This window comes from Poromitra crassiceps, assembly GCF_964638095.1.
Source record: "Poromitra crassiceps genome assembly, chromosome: 10".
Classification (NCBI taxonomy): domain Eukaryota; kingdom Metazoa; phylum Chordata; class Actinopteri; order Beryciformes; family Melamphaidae; genus Poromitra; species Poromitra crassiceps.
The window spans coordinates 16,449,367-16,476,457 of NC_139631.1; the positions used below are offsets into that span (position 1 = coordinate 16,449,367).

The following is a 27,091-nucleotide window of genomic DNA, read 5'->3' on the forward strand; positions in this document are numbered from 1 at the left end:
TGCAGCCATGACTCGCTGAATTAAAGTCTATCTTATCCTGTCGCTCTCCACTAGGGATGGGACGATATGCTTATCACATGATACGATTCAATTCACGATTCATCAGGGGCGGTTCTAGGCCTTTTTTGGGTGGGCTTTAGCCCACCCAAAAATAGTCTCAGCCCACCCAAAAAAACAAAAACAAAAAAATCTCTCCAAATCCATGGTGGTCATTAGTAGCAGTTTCTGTTAAAATGATCTTTATTTATTATTTATTTTTGCTTTAAAACTATTTTTTTATTTTCTGCTTAAAGTTCATGAAAAAAAGTGGCATTCTTGTTTTTTCCCACAATAATTTCATAATACCATTTGTAATGCCACCGTTGTAGTGCTGTTGTTCAAAATTAAAGTACATTTTCTCAGATTTATTGGTGTCTTTCTAGTCACACAATTTAATAGTCAGTGTTTCCCATACACACTGATCTATTTGTGGTGGTACACCCTACATAGATTTTGACCCCCACAAATACTGCCACATATTAATTTCAACTAGTTGACTGCAAACTCCTGCTTTAGTGCTTACAGTATATTATTATCTTGTCGGAATATTATTCCAGCCAATAAGTTAGGAAGTTCCCTTTTGATTTAATTTTACTTTTGTTTTGCCTACAAAGCAAAATGTTACTTTACTTGAAACTCCCCTGAAGTGATTTTGGTATTATTTATGCAAGCATAATTCTACCATATAGTAACCTGTATGCAGAATATATATAGTATATATAGGGAAACAATTATTTTTTCATCACTGTAAAACCACAGAACGGTAAAGAAGATATTGATGTGTGTAGTTCTTCATAGATCTAGTCTCTTCATTTTGATCTCAAAGTGCGCCAGTTTGATCCATTTTTACTTGAAACCAGGCCCGTAGCTACCATTGAGGACACCGAGGTCATGACCTCTGTATTTTCCACACCATTTTTTTTTTTTTTTTTTTTAATAGCCCCAGTCCCCAGATCTATTAATCTGTCATTGATGTTTTAATGCGACAGTTGATCGGAAATGCAACAATTTGCTTCCTCTCTGTGTGCTATAGAAGGAAGAGAGATAACTCACAACATTCAGATTTTGCATTGAGGCTAGATTGGGGCTAGACTTTGGGGACAGTTCTATTGAAGTGAATGGGTAAGTAACTCCCCTGTAAGTGATGTTTGTGTAGATGGGCCATTGTATTTAATTGAGCAGTATTCTGCCATGTGACCTGTATGCAGAATATAAATTATATCATATGGGGAGACATTTATTTTTTGTATAATTTTAAAGCAACAGCACAGTAAAGAGGATATTAATCTAACATGATGTATGTAGTTCTTTATAGATCTAGCCTCTTCATTTTGCTCTCAAAGTGCACCAGATTGAAGCATTTTACTTTAAAATGGATAAAATTTCCTATCCGGGGGGGCACTGCCCCCCCTGGGCCCCCCACGCCACGCTGAAATGACCTCGGGATTTCTCAAACCCTGGCTACGGGCCTGCTTGAAACTGTACAAAATTTTCTTCAGTGGTCCATGACCTTTGGGTGGGCTGATGCTGATGCTAAAACCACCCCTGCGATTCATTACAACCACCATATGATGTAATAATACAAGTTCAAGAATTATGTTTTTAGCAAGGGACATTATCGGCTGCATATATACTATAGTAGGCTATAGATGAGATACCAACCAGAACCACAGCTCTTTGCAATATCAAATCTTGTGGATTGGTACATAAATACTAACTAGTGTGCTTATGTGTAGCCTATATACACACGTAAATATAATTTTGTCATTAGCTCTTTCTTATTCTGCTCTTTTAAAGATATCTGGGACACAAGATATTTTAGCTCATGTTGATTCTGCAGTTAAGAGACCCTTTTAACGGGGGCCATTTTGTGTCGAAAAGGCAGGGTAAACACAGGTGCAAGCAAAACACTAATGAGGGTTTCCAAATTACAATCATGGAAGTTGGAAACCCTCATTAGTGTTTTTGCTTGCACCGGTGTTTACCCTGCCTTTTCGATACAAAATGACCCCTGTGAAAAGGGTCTAGTAGGCTATGGTTTTTGACACAATTCCCTGATGTCCTGACCTACATAGGGCAGGTTAAAGTGAATAGTAATTCATCCTTTGTGTTTTCTGACAGTGAACACGTATGAAGTGTACGTCTTCACTGGTGACATGATGGGTGCCGGGACCGACGCCAAAGTCTACATTAATATTTATGGAGAAAGCGGGGACACCGGAGAGCGCCATCTCAGGAAGTCAAACAAACTCAACAAATTTGAGAGGGGGCAGGTATGAGAGATTAAACAGACAGATGAACACTACTTTGTAAATCAGCCATAAAATACAACGGTGTCCAGTGAATGAGGTTAGAAAAGACAAGAAAAAAAGGAATTCTCTTTTTGGAGAGCCAAAATATTATAAATATTTTATTTCAAGTATTCTTCCCAAACTGAATTCTTGAATTATAAAACAGGAGCCAAAATACCCACAAGCCATTGGGTCATTGACAAAATAGATTTTCTCTTCTTCTTCTTTTTTAAGCCTGATGCGTGGAAACGAAATTGCTCATTTTGTGGCTCAGGCTGCACAGTTTCAGGACCCACCGGCTTAGGAGGGTATCCCATTGGGAATTAACAAGCAGTTAGTCAAAGCCTAACACACACATGCAATATGAGCCCTCCAGCAGGCTGTAGGTGGGAGTGTATTCTGGTAGGATTACAAGCTCTCCTGCAGGCCAGACAGCTGTGATGGAGAGGAGCTGGAAGGAGTCCTATGAGTCATTGAACCTGTCCTACATTTACTCCTCACTTAATTAATTCAGACCAGTGAATTAATTATTCATCTCAACATTACACCTGGCTCTGTAGCAACGCTGAACTCACATCCACAAGACAATTCGTTTTATTTCTTCCCTCAGATCAAACGCAGCAGTAGCCTATTGTGATGAAAGGAGGGGAGGTTGTGAAGTGTTTGCATACAGAGAAACCACAGATGTATTTTCCCTATAGAAATGAAAGAGTCCAGTCAGCCACAGCAAAGGAAAAAGTCTAAAGGAATAGCTCACCGGATATGCAATACTGTTATTACAATCCTGAAAAGTGATATATTCCGTTTTTGTGACAAAAAGACGGAAGCATTGCAGAGGCAATCCTATCACAAATTGCTGTATTTTGCAGGAGGATAATTTCAGCTTAACAGCTGTTGATCTGGGCCCTCTAAAGAAGCTACGTATCCGTCATGACAACAGCAAATCACATTCAGCCTGGTACCTGGATCGTGTGGAGATAGTGGACAAAAAGGACGATACAACGTAAGTCAAGATGCATGGACTTCATTATTACTTATATAGTCAGAGCATAGGTGCTTCAAATGATACCACATAATCCTTTTATATAATCGCATAATTAACAGTGATACGGTAGCACGTTGTCTTTGAATTAGAGTCTTGATCAAATGTGTTCCTTGGGGTTGTAGGTACTATTTCCCATGTAACCGCTGGCTGGCTGTGGATGAAGATGATGGGCAGGTAGCGAGGGAGCTGGTGCCGGTGGACGAGGCCTTCATGAAGAAGGATGACGACGAGACAGCCACTCTGGGGCTCGAGCAGAAAAGTAACACAGTTTTCAAAAGCTGGCTCATATTTTAGTCGAGGCACAGGGTTAAAAAAGAGGCCCCTGTCAAGTATTGATCTAAGCACTGGTGAAACATGGAGGTGTAGAGCCAGAAGTGGAAAGACAAGGGAAAGACAAGCTCGTGTGTTAGTGCAAAGATGAAGAGGAAAGCGATTTTAAAACATATTTCTTATGCCGTGTTTGATGTATTTTACAGCCATGTCCACTACATATCAGATTAAAGTCAAAACCGGGGAAAAGAAGCACGCAGGAACTGACGCCAATGTCTTTGCCATCCTGTTTGGTGAAAACGACTTCACAGGTGAGATAACTCATAGGCATATCATTACGTTGGTGTGACAGCCTCATGGGTGCCACATGAGATCTCTCTCATTTGAATCAAATGCATCATGTCCTTCTCAGGGCTCATCAACCTAAAGGCGTGTAAGCACTATAAGAATAAGTTTGAACAGGGAATGATCAACGAGTTCATTGTGGAGGCGGTGGACCTGGGAGAACTGGAGAAGATACGACTGGGGCACGACAACGCGGGTGAGGGGGGAAGACGGGGCTCTACTGACCTGAAGATCTACTGAAACTACTGTACACTGCTGCAGGCATGAGCAGCGTGATGATTCAGAGTAACATGTCACTGGTTTCCTGCTCTCAGGAGCGTCACCTGGCTGGTTCTTGGACTGGATTGAGATCGACGCCGTCTCACAGGGTCAGAGACTACGCTTCCCATGCGGCCGCTGGTTGGATAAAGGAGAAGATGACGGGGCAACAGTGAGGGACCTCTATCCTGTAGAGCTACAGACTGACCTCTACACGGCGTGTGAGTGACTGAGCGAAAGATATTGTGGAATTGTGTATTGCATTTCCATATTAATTTTTATCATACTCATGTAAGCGAGTGAATCAGAGTCCTGAGTGGTACCGAGTTGTTGGGTTAAACTCACTCCCCCAGTATAAAGGCCCATTAACCAGCTCCACCAAGGGAACTAGCTCGCTTGGTGTTGCGGTTAGTGCGTGCGCTTTGGAAGTGGGAGAGCGTGGGTTCGATTCCCTCCTCCACACCCGGGCAAGCCCTTAACACTCCTAGCAACAAAACGTCACATTTTCCTCTGTCTTTTCAGTCGTGCCGTATGAGCTGAAGATATACACCAGCGATGTGTTTGGTGCGGGGACGGACGCCGATGTGTTCATCGTGTTGTACGGGCGGAAGGGCATCTGCACGCTGCAGAAACACCTGTGTGTCAACGACAGGGAGCGCCGGCTGTGCTTTGAGAGGGGAGCTGAGGACATGTTTATTGTGGAGGTGAGCCTGTGGATTTTGACTGTGCATCATTTGGGATGGAAGGCGGAGATTGCACCTGCAGTGAAAGTCTCTGTGTTGTCCTCCCCCCCCCCCCCCAGTTGGAGGATATTGGAGACGTTATAGAGAAGATCAGGATAGGACACGACAACAGGAACTCCAACCCGGGATGGCACCTTGACAGAGTGGAGGTCAGACGACAGCTCAGAAAAGGAAAGGTACTAAAAACACACTTGAGTTTATAGTTTTATAGTATAGTATGGTTTTCTTATCCATGACCTCAATGAAAAAATAAACAAACAAACAGACGAATAATTTACCAGTTAGATATATTTCCCCACAAATAATAGAAAGGAAGAGGTAAGTGAACCTGACTGTTTTACGGCAGGGTTCGGAGACGACCATCTTCCCGTGCGAGCGCTGGCTGGCCCGGTCTGAGGATGACGGGGAGACGGTGAGAGAGTTGGTCCCCTCTGACATCATCACTGAGAAACTCCTCAAGGGCCGCGTTAAACGGGAGGAGATAGAGGTGGAAGAGCCCCTGGAAAGTAGGTTCCCCTAGTACGATTACAAGTGGATGTGGAAAAACTATTGTTCCATTAACCCATTGATACCTGATGCAGCATTTGTGTGTGTATCCCTTTAAGACCGCGAACGCGACGCGGTCTTAAAGGGATACGCACACAAATGAGGGATATACACACAAATGCTGCATCAGGTATCAATGGGTCAAAGTTGATTGAGTTCTAAAAGGAGCTGCCTAACAGGTTGTAGCCACAAAGTATAATATAGAAATGTAACGAGAAACGTAGCTCATTACTTTTGATACCAAGTAATAAGTAAAGTAATTTGATTGCTTTTTAAAGAAGTAATACATAATAAGTAACTTATTACATTTCATGAGTAAGTTGTCCAACACTGCCAGCATACACAGAAATGCATTAAACTGCATGAACACACACGTGCTGTACTGTACGGGTGGATTGTAAGCCACTGGATTCATCATGATTAACGATTTGTTCCATCACAGCTCATGAATACAAGGTGTCTGTGCGGACGGGTGACATGCGGGGAGCGGGAACTGACGCCAACGTCTTTCTCACCATCTGCGGAGACCTGGGAGACACAGGCGAGCGCAAACTCAGGAAGTCTGAGACCAATAGCAACAAGTTTGAGAGAGGAGAGGTACGTGCACGATGGATGCAACATTTATCCTAAGATATTTGATAACTGGCAAACTTTGACAATCTTGTGCCGCTTTATCCAAATGTGTCATTATGCTCTTATTGTCATCAATATCCTCTCTGCCTCTCAGGTGGACAAGTTCACTATTGAGGCTGTGGACCTGGGCCAAGTGTTTAAGATACGTATCCGCCACGACAACTCTGGGGTAGGGGCTGACTGGAACCTGGACCAGGTGGAGGTGCTGGATGAGGAAACAGAAGAGGTGTACATGTTCCTGTGTGAGCGCTGGCTGTCAACAAAGAAAGAGGACAAACGCATAGGGAGGACCTTCTTTGTCAAGGTTTGTAAAGTTTGGGTTACAGCAAAACAGTGTGCCGCTTAGTTCTTTGTTCTTCATTCAATTTGGTAACATTTTACAATAAGGGTCACTAAATTAAGGGTTAGCATGGTTAGCATCAACTAATGCTTATTAATGCTTATTAAGCATTAACTAATGCTTATTAAGCATTAACTAACTGTTAATTTAGTGACCCTTATTGTAATTTTTTTTTATTTTTTTTATTACGATTTCAATTAGCTGGTTCATAATGAAGAATTGAACATTGTTTTTTGTGTTATGTGTCCTGTTCAGGATTATGAGGGTGAGAGATTCACTGATCCAAACTCTAAGAGGATTGCCCAGGCCAAGCTGGCGCTGGACAAAAATGCCAACAAGAAGAAAAAGAAGAAAAAGGCTGTAGTTGTACAGGACGGTCCAAGTAAGGCAACAAAGTTGTTTATCATGTTGAGGGCAGGGTAAATTAGTTATTTCCTGGCTTGATTTGTGAATATTATGCTTTCTTGTGGCAGAGCCATAAACATGTAGGAAACTTGTTTCAAGTAGCGGGGGTGTCCAAACTTTTTTGAATTGGGGCCAGATTAGATCATGTGAAAATACCAGGGGGCCTGCTTCTCGCATCATATGGGTTATAAAAATAAAAATAAATCACATACTGTACTCTAAGGATTTTGTTTACCTTCGGAAAACATTAGTTCTGCCTGTGCTGTAACTACTTGGTGCTTGTCTACAAATTGTATGATAGTGCCATCATCGTTAGGTGAACGGAAGAAATGCAAATTGAACTTGCTTGATTAACCAATATTGTGTGTAGGGCCACATAATATGTTTTGAGATACAAGCCGAGGGCCACTTCAAATCGGTCCGCGGGCTGCAATTGGCCCCCGGGCCGGACTTTGGACATGCGTGAAGTAAGGTTGATCAGTTTGCAGCTTCGTGTATGGCTTTGACAAAAGGGGGGACAAAACAAGCAACTAACTGTCCCAGGGATAGAGAGGATTCCACACAATTGACTTAAACTGAACTGAACTGAAATCAAAAGTCCTTTACCAGAGCCTTATGTTCCACCCAGTCATCCCCTATCACTTCGCTGTGTCCACGGGGATGGACTCTGATGCCAGCACCACAGCCAGGGCCTACGTCATCATCCTGGGCCCCAACGACGTGGAGACAGACCGCCTGTGGCTGGACCTGACAGAGGGGAAGAAGTGCTACGCAGCCGGCGGCATGGAGAGCTTCGTGTGCTATGGAACGGACGTGGGGGAGATCAAGAGGGTGGAAGTGAGACTCTGCGATTGTTTCTCTTATGTGTGGAACTGTCTCCTTGTCTCAAAACCTTTTCATTTGCACTCATGTTGAAAAGTGGATCAAAGCCATCCTCAAACTGCAATAATCACTCCTAGGTCCAAATAAAATTTAATTATAATTATCAATTCTCAGTTTGCAGTTAGCCATTCTCTGTTCGTCTTCGTCTCTCTCCTCTCCTCTCTCCTCTCACTCAGCTTGGCCATAACGGTGTCACGCCAGAGAGCTGCTGGTTTGTGGAAGAGCTGTCGGTTGCCGTGCCAACCAAAGGTATCCAGTACATGTTCCACTGTAGGTGCTGGCTGGCTAAAGACAGAGGAGATGGTCTCACTGTCAGACTGTTCAATGTGCTAGACTCCAGCACCATCAATATTACCCGCCAGGTGAGAAACGGCAGCTTTCGCCAAAATGTGAAATCTTATATAACTTTAAAATGTTGGAAAACATTCAGTTTGTCACATACAGATGGAATGTGTCTTTTCCCTATAGGTCGTCTATGAGACCACAGTTGTCACAGGTGACACCCAGTATGCAGGGACTGACACCAACATCTTCATGACTGTGTTTGGATCCAATGGGAGCACAGAGCAGATTCTGCTGCCCAAGAATGCAGACCGGTCAGCATGTTACTGACGTGTCCTGATTTTGTGGATAATTCAACCCTAAATCTGTTAAAATGCTATGCTAAAAATTATTATTTCAATCTATAGGTTTGAAAGGGGCCAAGAAGACACATTCAACCTGGAGATAGATGACATTGCTCCACTGAAGAAGATCAGACTTCGGATTGATTGCTCTGGAAGTCGCCCTGACTGGTTTCTTGACAAGGTTACTATGAACTAAAGGCAGATACTAATGTTGATCTGTTTCAGCGTTGATTGTGGCAATTTGCAATTTCAACTTAGTAGTAGCAGTTTTTGCAATTGAATGCTCACATTGTCTAACAGCTGAAATGTTTTAAATGCCTCAATAAATACTTCAGATCGTGATGAAGAACCTAATGACCGAGGAAGTCTATTCGTTCACCTATGAGAACTGGCTGTCGAAGACCAAAGGGCCAAAAAGGGTGACAGTGTGTGAGCTGCCAGCTGTGGTGGATGAGGAGGAGATGGTGGAGAAAACAACATACACTCTCTCAGTCCAGACCAGCGATCTCGGAGGTGGGCGTCGCTCATTTTATACAACACAGTAAGACTATGAGGGTTGTTATCCTATCAAGGATATACTTGCAACTTTTTTTTTACAGAAGGCATTTTTAGAAACATTTCAGACGCAAATTAGTCTTGATTTTATTTGATGTGTTGTTTTTGTTGTTTTTTATCATCTCTGGTATGAGTCTGAATGAAACACTCATGTTGATTGTATGTTTGATTTACAAAATAAGACTGACCATCTCTGATCATGATGACGAAGAAGAAAATATTGGCTTTGAGCATCTTTCAGCAGTTTACATGTGCAAAAGTATTGACAAACGTTCCAAATGTTTATTCTCCTTTGGTATATCCTACAGTAGATTGTCATAGTAGTGTCTATGTACTATGAGGTAATCTAAAGATCTGATTTTATTATAATAATTATATATATATATATATATATATATATATATATATATATATATATATATATATATATATATATATATATATATATATATATATATATATACTGTATATATATACATACATACATACATACATACATACATACATACATACATACATATATATATATATATATATATATATATATATATATATATATATATATATATATATAATCAATCAATCAAAGAAATAATATGAGCTAACTGTCTCTGCCATTCCAGGTGCCGGCACTGATTGCAATGTCTTCTTTATCGCGTTCGGGGAGTATGGAGACACTGGAATACTTCCTCTGAAGGAGAGCGCCGGCGGCAAAAAGAACAAGTTTGAGCGTAAAGGCAAAGACGTGTTCGTGTTCCCCGACATGCTCAGTATCGGGGAGCTGTCCAAGGTCCGAGTTTGGCACGACAACACAGGTGAGGAGGATATCGTGAGAGAGAAAGCTGAGAGATGATCTGGGTGCTAGATATCTGTTGAAATCCAATGGTCACATTCAGAGCAATCTGATACAGAGAGGATACCTGCACACTGGGTGTCAGAGAGGCCATGCACGAATAAGACCTCAGTGGCATTTTGTACAGCACTTGTACAGAAGGGATCACCAACTATTTTCAACATCTGATACACTACCAGTCAAAGGTTTGGACACACCTGATTGAATGTACTATGTTTTTCATTATCTTAAGGCCATTTTTGATCTAAAGGCTTATGCTTAGATGCTTGAAAGTTGCTTTTTACACAAGTTGATGCTATCTATGCATGAATTTCTAGTTATGATAGTTTTGATTTGTTGAAGACATTATTGGTGACTGCATAATTCCATTTGTGTTATTTAATGGCTAATTTTAATGGCTTTGCTTGTATTCGAAAATGAGGAAAAATAAAGAAATGTGGAGTGTCCAAACCTTTGACACGTGTATGTCAAGTAAAGCAGCAAAGTACAAATCATGCAAAAAAAGAGGGAAAGGAGGGGAAGAAAGAAAGAAAGAAAGAAAGAAAGAAAGAAAGATAGTACTGTATAGAAGTAATAAAACCATACTGGAATGTGTTCCACCTGTTGTGCGCATGCAGGCCCAGCTCCAGGTTGGCACCTGGAGTACATGGACCTGAAGGACGAGGCCATGGACCAGGTCTTCAGGTTCCCCTGTGACCGCTGGCTGGCTAAGAACGAGGACGATGGGCAGATCATGAGAGAGTTGGCCTGTGCCAACAATGACGCTATAGACCTCAGTGACAAAACAAGTTAGTAAAAATGGAAGTCTGTGGGCATAATTGCCAGCCATCTAATTGTCAGTGATTAATTGTGATAGTCTCTTGCACCCATTTACAACCATTTGCCAGATGTGAAATGCTTATAGTGCAACAATCTCTCTCCCTCTCTCTTTCTCCCTCTCTGCACTGTCGCAGAATATGAGATTTCCACAACAACCGCTAACACAGACAACGCTGGCACCACAGAGAATGCTTGGATTGTGCTGGAAGGGAAGAAAGCCCGTTCCAAGGAGTTAGTTATGGAGAATAAGAAAAAGAAGTTCTTAAGGTAGGTCCTCAAAGAGAGTCTAGGTGCCTTGGGTCTCTGTAAAGCCCTATTATGACTCCTTATAGGATGTTCTCTCTTTCATGTGTTTTGTTTTTCTACACTCTTTTATCTCTTAGCTTCACTTTCTGCTCTGCAAGTCTCTGCTCTCAGGAGAGTTAAGCCCATGAGATGCAGAAAAAGACAAACACTGGCACAAGACCAGTGAATTTGCCCACTTAGGGTGAAACTTGTGGTTTTGTCTCTTCGCAGTGGCGCCACCGACACGTTTGAGTTTTCGTCCAAGCACGTGGGCGCGATTGCCGGCATCTGCCTCGGCCACGTCACTAAAGACGGCAAGAAGGTGAAGGGTGAAGTTTTCTGGCACGTCTTGGAGGTGGTGGTGATGGAGAAGGAGATGGGAAACAAGTGAGTGAAGATCGGAGTCTCATTTGACCCATTTATATGATGCTCATGTCGATGTGGTCCTCCATCCGTGTCATTTGGAAAATGACCCAAGACTGTGCATAATGTTTTCATTCATGGTAACCATTTAAATTACAAGCCATTAATTATGTAGTCACCAGCAATTAGATTAGGCAAGTGGCACTACCACACACTTTTGGAAACGAAGCTGGTTCAAAAGGGAAGAAACGCACTCGGTCTTGATTTATCTTCCATTCATTACAGAAGGTGACAAGACCTGTGCAGAAACAATCAGTGTTTTTTCATTAGGTTTTCATTTGCTCATAATAATGCAGAATACATATTGTGTTGTGTATACATAGGTATACAAACATACTCCATACTCTGCACACAAATAACAGAAAACAATAGAAAGCTAGAATGGGCCTACCCTGGTAAAAGCAGCTTTATTTAATTGTATATACTCAGTTATTCTAATGTTATAAAGAATTGTTACATCTATTTTACTTAGATATCACATAGTTATCTCCAGTCATTACTTAATGGCCTGTTTAAAGGGTTAGTTTTCACCTATCATTCATTCCTGCACCCTTCCCTCCTGTCCAGGTATTTCTTCAACTGCAATGCACAGATTCCCCTGGCAGCCAAAAAAGACCAATTTTCAACATTTGAGTGCTACAAGTCCATCGAGAGCTTTGCAAGCAAAGTCCGCAACCTGGTCCCGGTCAAGTATGAGATCATCGTCATCACTGGGGACGTCAAAGGGGCCGGCACGGACGCCAACGTCTTCGTCACCATTTACGGCGTCAACGGCGACTCGGGCCAGCGCCAGCTACAGAAGAAGTTCCGAAACCTTTTTGAGCGGGGGCGGACGGACCGCTTCGTTCTGGAGATGCTGGACCTTGGGGAGCTGCTAAGGGTCAAAATAGAGCATGACAACTGCAAACACAACTCGGGGTGGTACTGCGAGTGTGTTGAAGTGACCAATACGGCCAACTCCGTGACCACCATCTTCCAGTGCAAGAAGTGGATGGACCCTTACAGGGCCGACGGAGAGATTAAGCGAGTCCTCTACCCCAGGTATTAGGAGACGCATAAACATGGACGAGCATTTCACCAGAGAGACTTTTTGGTTGGTTCTGTTTGTACGACATGTTATGTGACCTTTGTGAGAAGATAGATTGAAATTAACTGAACTCGATGTAACTTAAACTCGAGTTTAAAGGATAATCCCAGTGTTTTTTTGCAGTTTGTGCCAATCGCCTAGGTCGTCCTTTGTTAAACCGTATAACAAAATATGGGCGGAGTCACCGTGACTCATCCATTGGTTTGTGGACTCTCGTTTTGAAGGCTCTAGTTTGGCGTTTTGGCCTGCAGCGCCGCCTGCTATTGGTCCGTGATTGGCAAACTGCATGATCACTGGACAGCCGACCTGTCAGTCACACCCAACAACATAGTCTTTTCTATCGTCGATTTTACTTTTGAACCAGGCTGTAAACATGTTTAATCCTGTTGTCGGGCATTTTAACATAGGGGTGAATGGGGAACGACTCCCTTTTGGAGCCAGCCTCAAGTGGCCATTTGAGGAACTACAGCTTTGATCACTTCCACATAGGCTTCATCTGTCCAAGCCCATGCTTGCCACCTGGTCTGCACCCAGTCAGCGTAGTTGGAGATCTCAGAGCTTGTTTTTCTACATTCAGAAAACAGCCGTCTGCTGCCATTCATACTATCATACCGTATGAAAAAAGTTGATCTATGAAGTCTTAATTTGGTTTTGTCAATGTTTGTTTTATCGTTACTTCATTTGTGTCTGAGACGAGTTGAGTGTTTTCATATCTGACTTTCACAGGCAGAAATGAAAGAATAAATCCCTTACAAAAAAAAATAAAAAGTTTCCCTACAAACTTTATTGTCACATGACTCACATCCATGTATTTTTATTTAGGGGTGTCTTTGTTAGCAGGGACAGAAGTTAATGTTAAATTACGATTTGACACTGTAAAGTTTGTATTTTAAAAATGGCAACATGAATGATTAATTGAATCACATACAGTATGCCTTGCAAAATGATTGGGAGAAGTGTAAAATAGACAGTAGTGAATGGGCAATAACTCTCAATTATATCGCTATCCTCTTTTGACACAAATGCCACTGTTCACATGTATCTATCCAATTCATCTTGAGGACAAATACTCTATTTTATATTTTTTGCTTCACAGATTTACATTTTTCTGAAAACATTTGTTACCAAGGGTTGTTTTTCTAATACAATTGAGAGGTTGATGCTAAATCATGTGTGCAGAAGACTCAAACTGAGTTGGCAAAATGATTTTTTTCAAAGACATTATTCAAACAGGCTATTCACAAGTGAGTAACTGTATGACACTCAAAGACAACACAAGTGAGATGTGTTATCAGCGTTTTAGGCAGTTTATTTGAAAAACACATACAAAAAGATCATATACAAGACAATAAATAAAAAAGGAGACAGAACAGTTTGGGTTAAGCTATGCAACTTTTTGCATCATCATTAGTAATAAATACAGTACAAAATCCACCCAGAGTGAATCTAAAGATTTTCCACAATATTCACTGATCATGTTATTCTTCATTATGATTTAGCTATTGCTTTCATATTATTGATACATACTTCTACTTTTCTATAAAATACTCAAGATCATAAAACATTGCGCGGTTACAGCAAAACAGCAGTGTGTTGTACAAAGATGGCCACTTCCCTTTTTCACTGGCAGGTTAATAATCAACATTTTTTCAGCAGCAAAGAAACATCTGAAATATTCAAGAAGGTACAGCATCATATTAAACACATCTACAGAGCTACTCCCACGTACACATAGGAAAACCTGAGAAGGACATGCATTAAAAAGCTTGTGCTTTAAGTTCTACTGTTCATTCCGGTTCACCAGCTTGAGATAATACTATGGCTACTGTCCAGTTTGCTCTGGAGTAATGGGGTACACTGTGGAGGGCGTGGGGTAAGGCCAGTGAGAGCACGAAATGAAAGAATAGTAAGACCAGCCAGCTTCATTCCAATCCAAGAAACATTATAATTTGCAGGATTAGTAGATTATTAATAAGAAATGCACACCGAAAACATGTGGCTAGCTTACACCCAGGTGTAAAACACGCTATCTATATTGTATAAACCACAGTAATACACCAGAAATTTGCTCAATAAGATCAATAGCTGAAGTTAGCGTGTTAGCTACCGCCCAAACCCCACACAAACATAGCAATTGCCAGCAATACATACTACCAAATAATACAGGTCATTATGTGGGTCCTAAAGTAAGCACTCAGTTGAGATCCAGAATATGATGGGAGTATCATGAACGTGGTCAAATCAAAGCAAAAACGACAACAAATTCAAATAACTTCTGAATCAAATATGATTGATTATGGGAAACAAAAGGTGTATCATAATTCAAAAGCAAGCTAATTGTAGCGCCATGCTAAGACAAAGGGGTCACACCCCATCATCTGCTTGATTAGGTTTACCCGCGGGACCAAGGTAGGGAATATAATTGGGCAAATTAACAAAAAAGAGGAAGAAAAGAAAGAAATGGCATGGATGGAATGTAATCCAGATCAACAGCACCATGCTGGCTAGATATAGTGTTTGGAACACCCCTAGTCCATTTTCAACTACGGTAGTTTCTTTTTTTCTCCTTTGAAAAAGAAAACACAGACGGCATGCATAAGCATCCCCACCGACCAATGCATAATGAGGTATTCTTTTTTTTTTTTTATATTTTGTGTTATTTCTAAATAAATATATTGATTAAATTGCAAAGTTATGAGATAGACATTAAATATTCCACCACAATAGCTAGCTAGCTACAGTTAGTAATAAATAATGATTGTTAAATACTTAAGGCATCTTTAATCACAGCATTCTATGTGAACTAGCAACCCTCCATTTTCATCTGTCTGTAGTTTTTTTTGGATGGAGGTTTCGGAAAAATAAAATAAAAAATAAAATAATAATAAAAAAAACGCAACACAAACAGTCAAATTACCCTCCAATAGTACACAAGGAAGCATGAAGATACTTGTAACTGAATACAAACACATAATCTAGGACAAGGAGACCCCACACCACCAAACCAAAATCAGGCAACTCCATATTATAGTGCATTTACAAAACACAAGCTACATTATAACAACAATAAATATGTTTTTGCAGCATTGCAGCTTTTTCTTCACTATGGTAAAAATGGACAAGGACTCGGCATATTAGTACCATGTCCAAATTGGCATGTGAGCAAAAATCAAAATACAAGTACTAAAGAAGAAAAACAAATGGAAGGAAGAGACAATCAAAAGAAGATTCAAACTTAAAGTTAAGAATAATTGTTTGGTATTTTTTTTATGGATGGCTTTTTCTCCCTTTCACCCTCCTTCAAGTGAACTGCGCCAACATGGTTCATGCATGATATATAGAAAACGGCTTCTATCACTGAACATATTACGGTCGTTCTAGCAATACCATACACTACTACCATGGGGGGGGGGGGGGGGGCGACAATCATACACATTCTAGCACATATCAGCTTGTCTTTTCCCTGTAACACCAGACAGTCTTTTATCAAACAATGGGAGCAACTTAGATTGAAATGAATGGAGCCAATACACAACCGAGGCGATTTACTTTATATAGAAATCACATGTGCTTGTTCGATAGGCAATAAGGTTCTGGTAATAGGTCATACAAATGTCATACTTTATTCACTCTAATGGCAAGACTCAGGCACTGCATCCTCAAGCCCATGCCGGCCTCTCATGAGCATGCCACGAGCGAGGCAACAGAGAGGAGTTGCTGTTAGACACAGACCTACTAGCAGCTCTTTGAATCCTAACCGAGGAGAGAAATGCTACATCGGTCTGAGATCGGTGTCTAAGGGCAACGTTGGTCTTCTCAGGATGAGTGGGGAGAGGGAGGGGGGGGGGGGGGCGGGGGGAGTCTTAGGTGCATTCTCCTCCTCCTCCTCTATGGATGAGTGGGATCGTCAGAGTCATAGTATACGGGTCACATGCACAGACACAATCCCTGTTTCTACTGCTCCACAATAACAACACAGCCCAAGCCTGCCATACAGCATGCACATCTCAGGCCTCTGCTCTAGGGGTAGAGAGGCCCAACTACGACACTACACAGACCACTGGAAGCCATGCCTGCAGTTAGCGCTTTTAGCATCAACTCTGATGGCGTCTACTAACTGTAAATCCAAAACCATGTTAGACAAGAGGGAGGGATTTTTGGCCTTTTTTACACAACTAGCTTCCTCGATGCCTATGAAGACCTAGCATACCAAATATTCTCCCTTCAGAGTTGTATTTGCCCTCTCTGTTGTTTTTATTTTCCATAAACATAGTTCTCAAAGCGGAGGCTTTTTGCTTGCTTGCTACACAACACTGTTACTCTGTAAATACTTAAGTCGGTACTATACTCCATTACACCACAAGCATTCAGCTACAAGAGTTCACACCAAACAACCCCATGCTAATCATTTGATAATGTTCTGTACAGATGTGCTGAGGGCTTGGGTGGAGTGCAGCTTCAGGGATTTTTCACAGGCCTCGGAAGGGATTAAAATATAGTGGCAGAGAAATGCCCTCAATACACTGCACAAGCCGGGCAGGTTGGTGGGCGGAGTCTCCTCTCTGGGCAGCTGTCTGGAGAAGTGTACACGCGCTACACAATCTGACAGAGCAACACGGCAAGCCTCAGCACATCTGTCCGTACAAACGTTTCCGCTCCTACCGTTTACATCCAACCCATTCAACCAGTCATCGATCCAGCCACCTATCTATGCATCACCTCATTCCTTATTGTGTTGTGTGCTTTGTTGATCCCTCTGTCACATTGATCGTCTTCTTCGGCTGGCTCAGAAGGCAGGCTCGTAAAGTGATGCAGAGGGGAAGTGGGATGTTTGGCAGAGCTCCCCCTGGGGAGGCAATGGAGAATTACGAGACCAGATCCAAAGCTGCAAGAGTCGACAGGAGGCATCAACTGTCAGGGGTCAGTTGGGTCTCAATGTCCACTCTGCATATGGGGCATTTCCTGCTGGTGCCCAGCCACTGGTCCACACACGCCTGGTGGAAGAGGTGCATGCATGGTAATCGCCTAAGGAGGAGAAAGACACAGAGGGTCAGGAGCTTTATACAATTAATTTAGGAATGAACTGGTAATCTGCTGATATGAGAATAAAACAATCCTCGTCTGAAGATCATCTTTGCCCCGGGCGACACATTTCAATAAGATACTTTTTTTTAATAACTAAACAAATCCATATAGACTGCGCACACAGACACAGAACTGCCACTGCCTGATCAATGCACTACAAAGAGGTGTAACTCCAGTGTTCAATGCTGCCCAAAGCCGACCTCAAAAATAAATGTTAAATCTTATGTTGGAATGTTAAATAAACCTTATGTTCAATTATTGGTAGGAGAAAAATATATATACTTTAGGCACTGAGGTCTGGTTATTTTTCCACACCACTGATGGCATAAGTACTGTAGCTAGTCAGTGAACTGCCTCGGTTTCTTCCTACATCACATCAGAAATCACATCTCTTATCTTGGGAGGCCAGCACATTGTACAGATTGCGTTTACACCTACCTAAGATCCAAACACAATGCGAGCCAGACTACCTCCAGATGTGGTCTGGCAGATCCAATACATTTACACCTTGCATTAACATGGTATTTTTCCTTACCTTATCCAGATAACTTATCTGGATACAGATCACATTTTAACACCAGGTGTAAATTAGGTCTCTGTGACTCATAGGCCTCATAGACAAACAGACAATCTGGAGAATAGAGAGCTTATGGATTCCCACCAAAACAGGTTACATTACCAAAATACAGCATCATCATGTACACCACCATACCTCAGAGTGTAATACAGCATCATCATGTACACCACCATACCTCAGAGTGTTTATGGTCTGGTAGTCAAATCCATCATTGCCCAATCTCCTTATTTTTAATGAAGAAATGGATCAAGAAATCATCTACAGTACGTGAGATACAACCAGAGGTATTCAGTGTTTGCTATCTAGTATCTACCTTGTTATCCTCTCCTTATGTTTCCACGAGAGAGAGAGAGATAGAGAGAGAGAGAGAGAGAGAGAGAGATAGCTATATCACTTTGCCAGTCAGACAGGTCACAACACTAGATATACACTAAAACATTTGGTGAAATTCTTATGTTGCCTCCTGGCAACGAGATCTCAAGACGAGATGCTGGAAGACAGCCAATGACAGGATTTTCAGTTTGCCTATGGCGTATCCTCGACTGCTAAAGCTCTATGCGTCCACTCGAAATGAAAGTGCAGTGAATCTCTCCACGCCACCAGATAGGATCAATCGGGAAAGGTGAAGCCTCGGATGACTCCATGTATCCCAGATGTCTCCACAGCAGGCAACATTGTGGTCTGGAAAGATGTCATATTTCAACCAACTTCATCAAAAACTAGAAAACTACTTGGAGCCCAGGTCCACTGTGTTGCACATGTTCCCAGACTGGCTGGTTGTAAAAGAAGCGCAGACATTAACGAAACGAGGCATCCCATAATGTCTGTCTCAGGAGTTTTCAAGCCAAATAAAACCTCCAGCAATGACAAGCTCTGTGCTGGCAGGCCCCGCATCTTCCAGGAGCCAACGAGCTGTGAGTAAAGCTACAAAACTGCACTGACATCTGCACCGAGAAACATTTCCCTGTTGGAAAAACTCAAAACTGCAAGAATAACAATGTATCAAATTGTACCTGACATCCTCTCTATCCTCCAGCATTGACAGACAGATGGTACACTTCTCATCGGTGTCTAGCTCTTCGTCATCCAGACACATTTTTAGGTCCTGGGGTATTCTCTGTTGAGGGAATCACACAAAGGCAAACAAGCGTTCATTAACATAGCTTGTCAGTTGCGATGTTTATGCCACGGGTACATCAGTGAGTCAGCCCATACAAGATTAAAAATAGTCGCCTAATCATGGTTCTCAGAAAATACTGCCCAGGCAGGTATCAATTGCAAGAGACGCAATAGCGTCTTCCCATTCGCATAGCACCGGAGATCTCACTTCGCTAACTCATTCCAAAGTATTTGGGTCATATTCACTATAGACACAGGTTTTTTTTTATATTATTATTCATCGCACGTCCACGCGTAGCTCTGCAGATAGCTGGATGAGTCATCTCTAGCTTTGGATTTTGCACACTGCAGACCTGTCTGGCTAAATAAAGAGAAATTATGTTGAACTTTTAACTCATGTAAGACTAAACTAATGCCCACTGATGACTCCCTTCTATTCAGTTTCTGTGTTCCTCTTGACCCACTGTTTCCCTCTTTACATTCCATTCTTTGATAGGAGCTCATCTTATTCCTCATGTGATTTCACTCTGCTTCATCTGTACCAAACCACATCAAGAAGAGCGGACACCTAGCGGGTAAAACAAGAACTGACACCTAGCGGGTAAAACACAAACAAAGAACTGACGGCAATCTTACCTTCTTGTATTTATGTGGGAAAGTGTATCTCTCTATGGTGGTCTGGATTGCTCCACGGTTCACACTGCCCAATCTGTCCTCCAGCTGCAGAAGCTCCTATAAAGAGAACACCACCACCAACACAGAGGTAAGAGAATATTCACACTCCCCAGTCTGTCCTCCAGCTGCACAAGCTCCTCCAACACAGAGGTAAGAGAATAAATCCTGAGGCAGAAAGATTTTTTTGGGGGGGGAGGAAGGGCGGCGTGTGTGTGTAAATGTTCATAGTCAGATTTTCTTATACGTCAGTAACTGACAGCTGAAAAGTAAATATAAAAGAAATGTGATGGATTTTTTTTGTGTGCTATGCACTCAAAGTTTGTATGTCAAGAATGGCATATTCTTAGAAAACAAATACAGCTTGATCTAAAGAAAACAACCGTCATGAGATTAAAGGGACCTGGCCCAGTTGAGGCATCTGTAAGCGAGAGTAATTGGAAATGAGAAAATGGGTTCCACACTCGAGCACTGGTCACAGAGCAACCATGGCAAATGAGTGTAGCCTGGTGGCTGTGGTGAAGAGCGAGCGGCAGGACAAACCTCGTAGCTCTCCCTCACAGCAGACGCGTGGCGGGAGGGGTTGAGACTCTGCAGAGCCAGCAGGTGCAGCTGGGGATACGGGTAGTTTCTGATCTCGTGGACGACCTGGAGATAAAAGAAGCTAACGTCAGCGCTGCGGTGGAAAGAAGAGAAGCATGCTGAGGATGACGGCATGGGGATTTAATCTCAGAGACCCGGAGGAGAGTCACAGGGAGTTTGTCCAGATGGACGTTGGTCATGATTGATTGTGCTGAAGTGGACTCACCACTTGCGTTGAGGCATTGTTTCTGGGGAAGTGGTGCATCCTGGGAGAGGTCAAGTAGTGCTGATAGTGCTGTGGCAGCGGGTGGATGTGGTACTGGTGAGGGGCCAGTGCAGCATCCACACTCAGATCCCTGCACACAAACCTGAGTTAGGAACAAGTCACTCAAAGGCAGACTGAATGAAACAAACTCAATAGTTAACAGCGTTTGTGGTAAATTGTCCTTTTTGATCAGTAGATTTGTACTTATTGATTATATTCAATAAGCTAACATGATATAACTTAATGAAATACTCTATTCTATTCTATTCTCCTACAAAACTAAACAATAGTAACTGAGTGTGAATCAGTTCAGTCTCAACACTATTTTGTGACATCTTGGACTTTTTCCCACGTATATAAAACTTTTTTAACTTTTTAAATACCGGAATTTGTTTTGTTTTTCCTCACCTTTGTTTATTTTCTCTACAGCACTACAACCAACTTCAGGGACTAATTAGACAAAATCCTTGATAGCCCTACCTCTCCGTTGATCCTAAGATATCCCTTACAGTAAGCATTATTTCTTACTTTAAGGAATCCATGTACACTGTTTATGGCCTATGTTGGTCTCGAATAGGACTCCCTGATCCCTTGATGCCCTTTGATCCTGATTTGGGCTCAAACTCAACTGGATCTGAGCTTGAAAATGACCTTGACTAAGGCAGTCTATTGACATCTCTAGTGTGAGCAGTGAAACTGAGAAGAAATACTTGAATCATTGGTGCAGAAACGAGTAGTATATCATTCTGTAGCATTTAACAGTATGATTTCTATTGATATACCATTATCTAAACCCACGTCATGACAATTACAACTTTTGAACAAGTTGTTGCCTTTGTGGGATAGTAGACTAAGATAAGAAACGGATTGCTTACCAGTCTGTGCCCTCAGCCAGGTAGCGGGGCTGCTGGACCACAGGCTGAGGAGGGACATGGAGAGGGGGGGCAAACTCATACCCAGGCCGCAGTCTGTGGGGCTGGTGAGGACCTCTGTCTGGGGTGCGTCTGCTTGAGGAGGAATAACCAAGTGTTTAATAACAGTCTGGAAATATGAGCTTTACAAAGAGATTACAACAGAAATGGGCTGATTGTAACCCCTCTTTAGGACTTTTTAGAGCGAAAACTTTGTAGACTCCGGCGGGTTGCTTGAATCGTGAGATCAACTGAAAACAAAACGGCTTTTTTCCCAGATTTTTCCCTCTGCTTTTATCCTCAATTGTATCTGGGTAGAGTTATAGACTAGCACGCTTCCTCCGATACACGTGCAGTCGCAAGCCGCTTCTTTTCACCTGACAGCGAGGGGTTTCACCAGCAGGAGGAAGCGCGCGGGAGGATCACGCAATTCCTGTCAGTTCCACTCTCCCCCCAAAAAAGGTGCCCCAACTGACCAGAGGAGGCACTAGTGCAGCACACATACCCTTAATCCGGCTTCCCACCCACCTAATTGCGCCTGTATGGACGCCTGACCAAGAGGTAACACGGGGGCTCGAACCTGCAACCCTCGTCTTGGTAGGCAGGTAATCTACCGCTGCACTACCCGGATGCCTTTGAAAACAAAATAGGTTAAAATTCCCTCTTTTTTTCCCCATGGGAAGAGAGACAGCCAGCGTCAGTACCTGGAGGGTGGCAGGATGTGTCTGTGCTGGGCCTCGAGGATCTGCTGCTGGAGGAGGTATTGCTGGTGTAATGCCTGAGGTAGGAAGGGAGGGGCGGGGATGTCCTGGAACTGGGTGGTGGGCAGGGGGTTGAGGGGCGGGTGGAGCTGGGGGCCATGCTGGTGGCCGGGAGGGGCCAGGTGGGGGTTAATGCCTGACTGGGGCTGCCCTGGGTGGGGCATGGGGAAGTCCATGGGCAGCGGGGCCTGAGGACCTAACTGGAAGTGTCGGCAAGAGGTAGCATGGCTGTGCTGCTGCTGCTGCCGGTTGAATTGGGATCCTGCGGAGGATAAGGAGAACTTGTCACACAGCTGAGGGCAGAGATTGTCTGGAATTAATTGTGGGTGAAAATGTGGTGTCCGTGTGTGCGTGTGTGAGATATAGCATCTTAATGAAGCCCTATCTCTTACCTATGGTGAAAAATACTTCTGTGGGGTGGGGAAAATGATGATTACCACAAGTACCATGAAAATGAATAACATTTTTAGTTGTTTACAAAAGGTGAGCTTTCCAAATATGATTAAATGTTCTTTGATATATTTTCCGATCCGTCTTCTGATTCGCAGTGAGCCAGTTGCATAAAGATACACCTGGTTTTAGACTTAAATGTGACGAAGTCAAACTTACTATAGACATTTATATTTACCTGTTACTACTGCTTCTTGGGTGTTGTAGATCTCTAATGGGTTGTTTACGTCTCTAAAGACTCTCTTCTTCAGACTCTTCCCAAAAACCAAAACATTTGGCATCTTGTACGTAACAACAGTATTTTTTCAACGTCCCACTGACTCTGACATTTAGGCCGACTCGTTGCCATAACAAAATTCTTAACTCATGATTAGCTGGGGGAAAGGCAAGCTGGGAACCGGGGGAAGGTGGCCAACATTCCTACCTCAAAATAGTCTATTGTAATATTTTAGTTACGACTATTCCAACCTAAGAATATAAGATCAGTCGCTTAAACTAGTCTTAAACTAGCTTTGTGCAACGTGCCCCAGAACAGATGATTTCAATAACTACCAGTACATGACCTTCAATGCAGCTCAGTTGTAGGAAATACTGCAGCTGAGAGTGGGCCAGTGCTTAGCTTGCTTAAGCATGTTACTCCTGGGTGGAGCCAGTGCACCGAGTGAAAACCTTAATCAATTGACCGTCAATCAGATATAGATTTGATTTTTAGATGCCAGCCTCCATGTAGCCTATCTGATGTTATGGAACAATAAGTCTACATCTACTACAGTATACTACTACAACTACTAATGCCTCACTACAGCGTAGAAAATTGTACAAAGTAATGAATTTCATTATTCTATCTGTGCCTCACAGAGGTCTATTATCCAGTGTAGTTTTACTCTATTCTCTCTCCCATGTGAAGATTCAGTAGAGGAAATAGCTTGAATGCATTCATGCCATATCCAAGCTTTTCCCCCCCGCTCTCCCTCCCTAACCACAGCTATTTGGCAGCTGCAGCGAACTGACTGCTGCCGAGGCTCAACAGGAAGAAAGAGACAGGCCTGCTTGTGCCGCGCTGCAATATGTCTTTAATACTGGGCTTCCACTTACAAAGACCTTCTTGATTAAGGGAGGGCTGAGAAATAGCAACTAATTTAATCTTGATTAAGGTCTCTGGAGAACCCCCAGGCAAGGTTGTCATATTAGGCCTGGGGATACGTCCATCTGACGTAACCTAAAGCAGTGAATTTCACAGGAGCCTCAGCCTAGAAAAATTGAAGACAATAAAAGTGCGCAATCTATGTAGAAGATGCAGAATTCCAGTGCAGCTTGATTTTAATCTGCTTTGACAGTGTAAAAGAGGCATGACCAATTCTGATGGAAACAGTGGAAATCTTTAAAAATCATGAGGGAAGATAGGCAAAGTCTACATTGCATTTACTAGGAGCACGCTTGAAAAATGCAGCATTGTCGTAACACATCTGGGAAGATAAACAATGCGTTTAGGTTACCAGACATTTCAGCGAGATTTCCGGCTTCACAGCCCCGTCACTACAGTTGAGCAGACATGGGATGACCATGCCGCTCTGGGTCAAAGGTTCAAGTCTAGACTGCAAAGCAGCAGCACACTGCATTTTCAAGCGTCTCAGTGAAACGATCACCATGAATGACAGCAGATAGACTCATTCAGGCCCTGTGATGGAGGAAGCGTGTAAATCGTCTATCTTTGTCACAGCGGGAGAGGAGGTGGGTGGGGTGGAGGGGGGCAGGTAGGGACAAGGGAGAGGGAGGACAATAAATGGAAATCAGCAAGAAGCACACTGAAGGTTAGGAAAAACACTATATTCTTTATTGAAAAATATTAGTATATGTGGAATTTGTGTTTTCTTTTTTGTTTGTTTGTAATAATAGTATAATTCCATGCAACAAAAATAAACAACATAGACTGAAGGCAAGGCCCACCATGCTCCATATAGGGTTAAAAAGAACAAAAGCAGCATCCAATGAGCAGACGTGTTTGGCTACAGCACATGATTCCAGTACAGCAGGGTACATCTTTACTACAGAAAGATTACATTGGATTTTTACTAGTCAATGTAGAAAAACAAAAAACAAAAATTATGAATCATAAATGTGATCATGCATTGAAAGTACTATTACCAGAACAAAAGGTAAAGAGAGACCACAACCAAACAATAAAGACGTTATTACTAATAGAGGATCTCTTTAGCAGTGCAGGAAATAGGCATCCCTGTGAAATGGATAGCATTTTGGCCTTATGTTAGTGGGGGAAATTGGGAAGTGATGAACCACCAGTGAGCAGGTTTTGCCTAGTAATCGTTACGGTTTTGTTTTGCCCGTAAGAGGGCAGACCGCCCTGACAATTCAGTGTGATTCAAAGCTTGAAATTTGCAAGGGGAACAAAGGATTACACAAAAAATGGAGACAGTTATGGCAGGTTGTTGTGTGCAGGTGCAGTGTACCGTCAATCATTTCAAGTGATCGCATGGCAGCATTTAATGATATAGAATGCAGAGTTTGAGCTTAAGAATAAGAAAATAGCATGGCCTGTATGGTTCCAAATTGCATGCTTTTTTTAATGCCATTTTAATCATGTACATTGCACCTTGTGTGAAGAGAAGGAAGATGAGCCAAATTCTGGTGTTCAACAATGCAGTGCAGTATTTGAGATCATGCAAAATGTATCCACTTTACAGGAATTTACAGCATGTTGTCTATCAAGACTGGATGGGAGGTACACAATGACATTCAACTGATATCTAAAAAAAGGAAGCTAAAAATGTTTACTCAGTGCTACAGCAGTTTGACAGAAAAAAGACAAAGGGTGCTCTGCTATAGGTGTTATTGTTGTTTAGTTTAACATGGAAAATCTAGGGGCTGAATACATCTTGGGGGAGGGGGTGCTTTTTAATACCAATGTCGTCTTCTGATGGAAAGAGGAAATGAAGAAGGGATTCACAATACAGCTAAATGCAGAGAACAGGCAGAGGCCACGGCACACCACACAGCAGCAGATGATCATTAGCTACACAATGGGGGGGACGACAAAGATCTGATAAATGCAGAATGTAGAGCCAGCCTCGATACTATGAAACAGGGAATAAGAACAGAAATAAAAGCACAATGAAATCATTGATGCCACTGTTATGATATTAATGTTACACTGTAGCTTTGTCATTGTTTTCACTGTGGCGGCATGTTTGGGTCTTTCGCCAGACTGCTTCAAACAGCTGCTAATTTGCCAATTAGTAAATGATAGAAACGACGACTGGTGAATAGATAGCACGGCAGTAGAAGCTGACTAATCAATTAGCCATGTAACCATTCATAAATTCAGCAGTTAACATAGATAATAGTTACTGAAAATGGTGAAAAGAGGTGAGCGCTAGCAGCAGCAGATGATCTTCAAATGACATCATCCAGACAGATAAGCTGACTGGCTAGGAGGCTCCGTCTATTTTGTGGTATTTTAACAGTGCAAATAAACGACGTTAGCGTCATGGGAAGATGCATAGAAACGTTACAAATTTACAATTTACATGTAAAATTTCAATTTCCATAAGTAATGCTATGCGTCACAACTCTGTGTGCACGAGTGTATTGTCTAAATCATGTAACGACATTTTCGACCACACGACCTGTGCATGTGAAATCCTTTGTGGGAATGTTTGCGTTCCAGGGAATAGTCGGAGCCCACTAGCCAGTTAGCTGGTCTTTGGTGGCGAAATGTATCTGTAGATCAGGCATAATTACACCAATGTTATTTGGCTATGTATGTTTCTTTCTCGTTGTTGAGTAAAATGTCAAGTAACGTTAGTCTCACGTTGGCAGGCAGTTTCGCACATATTTGAGCGTTTAATTGCAAGAAGCTAGCTAACGCGAGCTAACGCAACAGCTAGGTTAACTCGAGCTAGGTAGCCAGTAGCTGCAGTGAATATTAAGATAAACAGGGCACATGTTTTGGATCGATATGAATATTAATACTGTACCTCTATTTCTTACTGAGCCGAATACGGGAAGAACCAGATATCCGACATGCACTAAAACCATCCTGGGATCCTTATCTTATTCTTCCGCTGGGTTATTTGGAGAGAGATAATAGCCCATGCGGACCTACATTCAGGCGGCTGTTGCTGGCTAGCACCACGGGCAAAACGACTGTCTGTCTTGGTGCTTGGTTGTCGTGTCGTTGACAAAAGCAGACATGTCATTTTATGT

General features: G+C 42.4%; 2 protein-coding genes across 3 annotated transcripts in view; one reads left to right on the forward strand and one right to left on the reverse strand.

The window, feature by feature from the left end:
• loxhd1b (lipoxygenase homology PLAT domains 1b) overlaps positions 1-12,406 on the forward strand; it is a gene marked incomplete at both ends in the record, with an annotated part of 27,531 nt that extends 15,125 nt beyond the window's left edge. Inside the window, 22 exons of the mRNA XM_083644946.1 lie at positions 2,161-2,312; positions 3,200-3,333; positions 3,498-3,634; positions 3,852-3,956; positions 4,058-4,186; positions 4,305-4,469; positions 4,771-4,952; positions 5,051-5,167; positions 5,338-5,497; positions 5,980-6,134; positions 6,265-6,474; positions 6,766-6,892; positions 7,544-7,752; positions 7,974-8,159; positions 8,266-8,393; positions 8,487-8,604; positions 8,759-8,936; positions 9,602-9,793; positions 10,449-10,619; positions 10,785-10,917; positions 11,167-11,322; positions 11,926-12,406. Of these exons, the coding sequence (XP_083501072.1) occupies positions 2,161-2,312; positions 3,200-3,333; positions 3,498-3,634; positions 3,852-3,956; positions 4,058-4,186; positions 4,305-4,469; positions 4,771-4,952; positions 5,051-5,167; positions 5,338-5,497; positions 5,980-6,134; positions 6,265-6,474; positions 6,766-6,892; positions 7,544-7,752; positions 7,974-8,159; positions 8,266-8,393; positions 8,487-8,604; positions 8,759-8,936; positions 9,602-9,793; positions 10,449-10,619; positions 10,785-10,917; positions 11,167-11,322; positions 11,926-12,406 (3,725 nt within the window). The remainder of the gene's footprint in view (positions 1-2,160; positions 2,313-3,199; positions 3,334-3,497; positions 3,635-3,851; positions 3,957-4,057; positions 4,187-4,304; positions 4,470-4,770; positions 4,953-5,050; positions 5,168-5,337; positions 5,498-5,979; positions 6,135-6,264; positions 6,475-6,765; positions 6,893-7,543; positions 7,753-7,973; positions 8,160-8,265; positions 8,394-8,486; positions 8,605-8,758; positions 8,937-9,601; positions 9,794-10,448; positions 10,620-10,784; positions 10,918-11,166; positions 11,323-11,925) is intronic.
• A 1,322-nt stretch (positions 12,407-13,728) lies between these two features.
• On the reverse strand, positions 13,729-27,014 carry ark2cb (arkadia (RNF111) C-terminal like ring finger ubiquitin ligase 2Cb). Of its 2 annotated transcripts, none has more exons than XM_083644970.1 (8): positions 26,863-27,014; positions 22,361-22,679; positions 21,621-21,749; positions 20,707-20,836; positions 20,442-20,546; positions 19,863-19,958; positions 19,121-19,224; positions 13,729-17,470 (listed from the first exon to the last, which is right to left on the reverse strand). In XM_083644970.1, exons 1-8 carry the CDS (start codon positions 26,921-26,923, stop codon positions 17,353-17,355), a joined length of 1,062 nt encoding a protein of 353 aa, XP_083501096.1. In that variant the 5' UTR covers positions 26,924-27,014; the 3' UTR covers positions 13,729-17,352. The 2 variants fall into 2 exon arrangements, with proteins under 2 accessions (XP_083501096.1, XP_083501097.1); XM_083644971.1 differs by having other exon boundaries at positions 21,621-21,752.
• Positions 27,015-27,091: the final 77 nt, after the last annotated feature.